General features: G+C 33.1%; 1 protein-coding gene across 1 annotated transcript; it reads right to left on the minus strand.

Annotated features, from left to right (window-relative positions):
• Window positions 1-874: 874 nt before the first annotated feature.
• LOC143073406 (uncharacterized) lies at window positions 875-2649 on the minus strand. Its single transcript, XM_076248929.1, has one exon. It carries the CDS (start codon window positions 2550-2552, stop codon window positions 1167-1169), a length of 1386 nt encoding a protein of 461 aa, XP_076105044.1. The 5' UTR covers window positions 2553-2649; the 3' UTR covers window positions 875-1166.
• Window positions 2650-7601: the final 4952 nt, after the last annotated feature.

The following is a 7601-nucleotide window of genomic DNA, read 5'->3' on the forward strand; positions in this document are numbered from 1 at the left end:
AGACCTTTGAAATTATATTGAAAATATTCACTAAAGATAACTAACTTAAAAAAAAACTAATAAAACAGCAGTAGCTGTTCTTTTCGAGATTATGATATTCCAGTTTCCAACTACACATTAAATTAAAAATTTACTTCAAAAGAATTGTTTTTCTCCACTTTTTCCATTTCAATAATCGTAATCTTTGTGCAAATTGTACATGTTCAAGTTAAGGATCATCATCTATAGTTATATGAAGTTTTAATACATGTGTTCATAGATACAACTAGTTGATTAAGATATTGAGTTCAACCGTATCTGTAAAATGTCATGATTACTCACGGGATATAATAAAATTCTAGTTTTAAGGTGATGCTGTTTATAGAGTCCGTTTAATTCGATAAGATTTATATAAAGTCTTTGATTCTTTGAATAAATGTATTGTCAATTGAAGATTTTTTTATTTATACTATATTTTAAACTGTAAGTCTTATTATCATTTTTAACTTCATATTTTGTTTTTTTTATAATTATTTTGTTATAGATCAAACCACTAGTAGCTGATAATCTCCTTTAAATTGTTTTACATTTGTCAGGTAAGGGCCTTTAATATCTTACTATATGGTAGGGTTTCACTCATTCGTATAGGCCGTACAGTGACATATATTTGTTCACATCAATGTCTCATTACGAATCACACCATAGTATTTTTTTTTATAAAAGATAAAAATAAAAGAAACACCGTGGTAAGTCAAAACGGAAAGTACCCAATGAAATGTCAAAATCAAGAGCTCAAACTCATCAAACGAACAAACATCAATTTTCCAAATTCCAAACTGGCACAAGCACTCTCAATTGAAGAACATGGTGGACCAAACCAAACCATAAAAATTGATTTATGAAACAACAGATTTTATGATCAAGTTTTCAAATAACAACAGGAAATTTTTCAACAAAAGCAAATTCTTAGAACTATCATGCACACATTACAGTTTCATATTAAATTCGAAAATTGTCAGTTGATTAATCATATAATTGACTTGTCAAACTTGGGTTTAGTAGGATAGAAGGTAGTTTACTGCCATTAATGGTATACACTAACTTATATTGAAAGAAATCAATGGAATCCTGATAGTTTGCTCTTTTTTAACGGCAGATTTTTTTGGTCTTGGTCTTGTATATATTTACTAGGCGCCACCTTGGCACCCCCCAGGAGTCCAGATTGGCGATGCATTGTCATAAAATCCCTCGTATCGATATGCAATGCCATCATAGAAAACGTATTTTGCCCTGAAACCATCTGCGAACTGACTACCGAGAGAAAACTGATAGTAAAAGTAGTCAGATTGATGTGTGAATTTAGAAATCCAATTCCATGTCTGATAACTTTTAGTACCAATCTGGGCAAGGGTTTGAATCATTACCCAATCATATGAATTCGGTGTGTAGTACCTTGACTTCTTTATCAATACGGTTGGATAATCACCCATCATTGTAAGTTTGATCGCTGCAAAAATAGCTGGATTTTGTACTGTGTATGGCAGCTTGTTGAGTTCGATGAATTCAAATCCGCAGTCTTTCCAAGGATAAGACTGTCGAATCATATTCTTGTTATCTTGCCAATATTGTATATAGGCTCCATTTTCAAAATATTGATTAAAGGTGATCTTACCAGTTGTTTTACTATAAGTGTATTCCCATGTCAAACGTTTATTGTTTTTATCAAGCAGAGCTACCCATCCATTGTAATCAGGGTTGAAACCATTAAACCACACCTGTGCTTTACCACTGGTAAAGTCCATCGCAATAACAAGCATTTCTTCAGTAGTTTTGCAAATATCCGAAATATCTCTAACAGTCCGGCCTCCAATACCCGGTTGGTGACATATCCCTCGATCAGCAACTTGCAACAGTCGGCCCATATTGTCATTTAAAAAGTTATTGATGTTGTTTCGTCTTTGTCTCGTATCACGCTCAAGATTCGGGTTGCCACCTTCTCTCATACCTCCAAAAAGATCAGTGTATCCAACATATAAACGAACCCCAGTAGTTCTAACGAAGTTTTGGATGATATCAAAGCATCTTGGACAAGGTAGAAAATGAGTATATAGATAAACAGCTCTGATAGTGCTACCTCTAAAATTTTCATTGTACCAGTTCTGCATGGCTGGATAAACAAGATTTAAACTTAGATCTTCAGTGTGAATGGTATGACCTCTTGTTCGGTGCATCATGTTACCGTATACAGCGCCGTTTAAATCCACAGTTGAGCCCGCATAGTTTTGGGGATATCGATTTCTATTGGTGCTATCAACTTCTGGTACGATAACATTGCCCTGTAAAATTTGAGGCGTTCTTGGAACATAATTGACACGTCCACGTTGAGCATTTGGTGGTGGTACATATAAGACAGCATATTGATTTGTGTGTCGAACATTCCTAAAATCACTTTTTAGTTTGTTTAGAATTTCTGCATGATCATCATCAAAACCTATCGCTATAACAAATAAACACAAAATATTGGAAAGCAATATTAATGTAACACATTTTAATTCCACAGATATAATCATCATATTTGATGTTATTTAGTTTCTGTCAATTCAAATATAAAATTGAAGTCGAATTATTTACCTTTTTATAAAATTGTTAAACTTTTATATGGTTACACGAAGGCGTGTGCTAGCGGAAAACATCATATGGTTTTCCAGCTAATAGATAATACGTGTGTACATTTAATTTTCCAGAAGTGTCGATCTTACTGTAAAAACACTTATGTCAGTCAATGAAGGAAAGTGTGTGATTTTGAAATGAGTAGTATATAAGTAAATATAAAAAAGAAGATGTGGTATGATTGCTAAGGAGACAACTCTCCATGAGAGACCAAAATGAAACAGAAATTAACAACTATAGGTCACCGTACGGCCTTCAACAATGAGCAAAACCCATACCACATAGTCAGCTATGAAATGCCCCGAAATGACAATGTAAAACAATTCGAACGAGAAAACTAACAAACTTATTACTTCCTATATTTAAACATGACTTATTACCAACAATGATATTTAAAAAATAAAACGATTTAAACCTGACTTTTTTATCATGCAATATATTCAGTCTACAAGGATAAGGATACACGTCTTGCATTACACTCAAGTTTCTGGTGCATGTTAAAACATAGAGTGTTATAAAATTATCCATTTTTTTCTGATTTATTTTTATACCATGTTTACTGTAAGTGGTGCCGGCAGTAAAAACAGCAAACACAAGGTAGAAAAGACTTCAGGGTTTCATAACTTTTTATTTTTCGTAGCAAGACAAATTTTTCCCCGTTTAAATCGCAGCCTCCAATTTCTACAAACAATTTCTATGAAGCATTTTATTGTAAAACAAAATCAAAGATCGGTCGTTTTTGCATGTAAGCCTATGGATCAGTCAATCAAGGCTGTAACATTAATAAAACTAGTCAGATCTACTGATAAACTCCTCATAGATATCATAATTAAAATAGTGTGTTCGTCTACAAAAGACTCACCAATGACGCTCGAATAAAAACAGATACAAAGATTAAGTGAAGGGCATTGAGGACCAAAAATTCCGAAAGAATATTTCAAACCTATCATTCTGTTGGATAAATACCGCATTTTTTTTACGTGTGCAATTACATTTATGTAATGTTTGCTATACACAATAAGAATCCTCAGAGTATTAATGAAATTCCGCAGATGAAGGTATACGTTTTAGCAGTATTCTACAATAGCACATACGGCCTCAATAATAAAAGCTATCTATTTTCCTAAAACGTGTGGTTTAATTGCCTCTTTGCTGTCATCTTTCGTCTTTCCACAAAGGTGTAAATAATGAAAACAGAAAAGTAAACGACAGTCTTAAAACAAATCAAAAGATTTGGTGCCTCAACACTCTTGCCGCAAGAAAATTATTTATCGTGTACTTTTAAGTGAGAATGTCTGACATGTGATAAACAGGACATGCTGTCACAACATCATTTTCCTGTAGAAAAGGATAAATCTGTATCCTGCACTTGAACAAAAATGACAACTACATGCATTGTACTTAATGTTGTTAGTCACAAAATGATTACTTATATGTACTATATTGGATCACTAAATCAGTTGCTTGTCCCTTACTTATATTGAGGCAAAGGAAAACAAGGCATCAACGTGGATCAAGGACTGCAATGTTAATGGGATAATAACATTCAAGAACATTTGTCCATAACCACGTCGCCAAGGACAATCTATTCATCCCTCCGTAGAATAGAAAACGATATCACTAAGAATTTGTAATATCGTCATTTTTACATACTAGTTTTATATGGATGAAAAAGGAGCAAGGTTGTTCCAAAGTACCAATAATGGTTTGAAAAACACATGAACCAAATACATCTAATATACTATCAGTTTTACAAACCAGTTTTACCATTCAAACTCATAAATAAAAAAATAAACTGACAACACCTTGGCTAAAAACAAAAAGACCAACAGAAAACCAACTTTACTAAAACACAACATAGAGAATTGAAATCCTTGAAAAAGTAAAAACACATGACATTTACTGACATAAGTATCACGTCGGGTCCCACTTGTGGAGCAGTATCATTCTATCTTTCTTTAATACCTGAGCTCATCCCCGGTTCATTTTGTTGCTTTTTACCATGACGTTGTCATATTGTCTTCGAATTAATATTCTGATTATTCCTTTGGTATTTGTCGTTTGTCTTAAGATACTAGTACTTGTATCTAAATGTTGAACAGATAATTCAATCATACCCAGTTCACTGGGATATATGAGATACTGACCGAAATATTGGCTATTGCGAAAACAAATTTACAGATCTGACATTGTTGGGTTGATGTTTAAGACGAGTTGTATATACATAATGTACACAGCCATGTATCACCATCATTGCTGGTGATCCGATGGATAAATCTGTTGTAGAGTTGTCACTGACTCAGACGAACTAGTAAATATAATTATTTTCTGTGACTGTATCTTGCATTAATTTGTAGGATCCTTTACGATAGATAATTGAGCTGATCTGTTACAATAACATCTCCATGCCTTATATATCATGTACTGTAGTACGACGCTAGATTAAAACTGACGAGGAAGGGTAACACACGGCCACTGAAAACTTTATTATTGTGAAGCCCAGGTGGTCGTGTGGTCTAGCGGGACGGCTACAGTGCGGGCGATTAGGTGTCACGTTATCTCAGTAGCATGGGTTCGAATCCCGTCGAGGGAAGAACAAAAAATTTGCGAAAGCAAATGTACAGATCTAACATTGTTGGGTTGATGTTAAAATTCAACCATAGCTGACTGCTTATGTCGAAAGTAAAATAATTATAAATGGCGGAAGAAAAAACAAAGCATCAGAAGATTTTAGTTTATAAACTTAATAATAAGAAAATTCTTCCCTGAGAACTATCTATTTTGTCTCCTTTTGTATTTCCGTACTTCTATCCCTTTGTTTGGCACATTGTATCTTACCCTGTCGATGGATCTTGTTTTCTTTTTTTGGAGTTTTTGCGATTCCTTTAGTTTCTGTTTGTTACAATGATTTGTCTCATTTTTGTCGATTTGAAAGAAATTTGAACATCCGAAGACTAGCTATGCCTACATGTATCTGATCATTTCGACAGGTATGGTCCTCTAGGCCGAGACGCATATTACATCAAAAGATTTGGAGCTATTCGTAGGTTTGGCTCAGGGAAATCAAGTATCTCTTTCATATCTTAGAGTGCTATGTTGATTTTTCAGATAATTGGTAAATGTCATGTGTCCACGCCGTCTTATCCGTAACCAGCCACTTAAAGGTGAAGAAACTATAGTTTTAAAGATAATAACCATTATTATATCAGTATTTCAAAGATTGTAACACAAATAATTTTAACTTAGACAACGGACATTCACGTTGTGTAGGTTAAATTTCAAACAATTGTTTAATTCTTAGTTTCTTGAATAAAAAAACATAATTGTTTCAGAAGACAAATGAAAAAAAAAATTCTCCGGCCAAAAAAACCGTAGTGAGTTTTTTTCTTCATGTTCCTGTCTGTAATTAAAAAAAAGTTGGTTTTTAAAAAAAGTCGTTAAATACGAGTCCCGAGAACGAAACACTCATTTTCACCACAATAGATAAATGGTCAGTTAGATCTTATTCAAGAACCCTGAGTACGGTAAACATACAGTATATTTCAAGTATTGACAAAATGAGGTAAGGACTAAGTATACGTTAAAGTTAAGTGGTGTAATATATTTTGAATTAAACTAGAGTAATTAAAGATAGAATGATAATCCTTATACAAATTTTGTAATTCAGTTTTAAAAGAGAACTTGAAAATAACAATAGATAGTCAAACTAAAAAATTGCAAAGTAGCTGACAATGCCATTCTGAAAAAGCACAGTGTATCAGACTGAGCACAACGAACACCATTGAAACGGGGATGATCTTGAGTGCTCCTGTAGCACCCGTTTAACGCTTCAAAAATTCATCTCCTTCATGAGTAGCTCTAATTCCTTATCTGAGTTTAAATAACTGTTTGATCTATTTGGATTGATCAGCTATTCAGTTTTTGATATACATAGTTTCATAGAATTGAGCATCGAGGAACAGATAGAATCACAAAAATACTGAACTCCGAGGAAAATTTAAGACGGAAAGTCCCTAATCAAATGGCAAAATCAAAAGCTCAAACACATCAAACGAATGAATAATAACTGTCGTATTCCTAACTTGGTACAGTCATTTTCTAATAAAAAAAAATGATGGATTGAACCTGGAAGGAACAGACATCTACGGTAGAAATGGATATCTTGTATAACAAAATTGGTATTCTTTATATTAATTACAACGATTTCGAACACAAGAAGTGCGCTTTGTCTTAATAAGACCAAGCAATGGCAACTAAAAATAGTTAGAAGATCAAAATGAATTAAATTATTGAATAGCATTGAAATCCACGAACAATCCATGATATTGTGCCAAAACTGTTTAACATTTTATGAACAGTAAATTTATAAAACAGTTACCACACCTATGCTAACTTATGTCATTAGCAGTGTGTAGAATGATTTGGTAGTCAAAAGTTAAAAGTACATTAATCATTAACTTTATATTAAGGCAAACTTAAGATCTTCTTAATTGTAAATGTTTTGTTGTTCTGTTTTAAAAACTAAACCACAGACAAACGACAAACAGGATGAGTGTGACAAATCAAAGTAATTCAATGTCAATATGTTTTGAAATTAACCGATTTAAATGTTGCACTATGCATCATAGGTTTACGTGAACTGTTATCACGAGAAGCTTCCATTGTCAATTTAAGTCAAGTTAGTTAGTTATTGCCTTGGTACATATATTCCACTACCTATATTTCCTGTTTTCTTCTTTTGGTAATTATGTAGATCTGATATAAGTAATGGTTTATTATCGCTATGATGACTTTCATTGTGATGTTATCCTGTCTACACTACTTCATGCTTTCCATATTAAGATCCAAACAAATAAATGCGACAATATCACCAATGCAAACCGACTTCGTTTTTTTTATTATCTATTCCTTAATGTCCGTTTCGTGACTGTAGATGTTTTATCTCAGGTAAT

This window comes from Mytilus galloprovincialis, chromosome 4 (assembly GCF_965363235.1).
Source record: "Mytilus galloprovincialis chromosome 4, xbMytGall1.hap1.1, whole genome shotgun sequence".
Classification (NCBI taxonomy): Eukaryota; Metazoa; Mollusca; class Bivalvia; order Mytilida; family Mytilidae; genus Mytilus; species Mytilus galloprovincialis.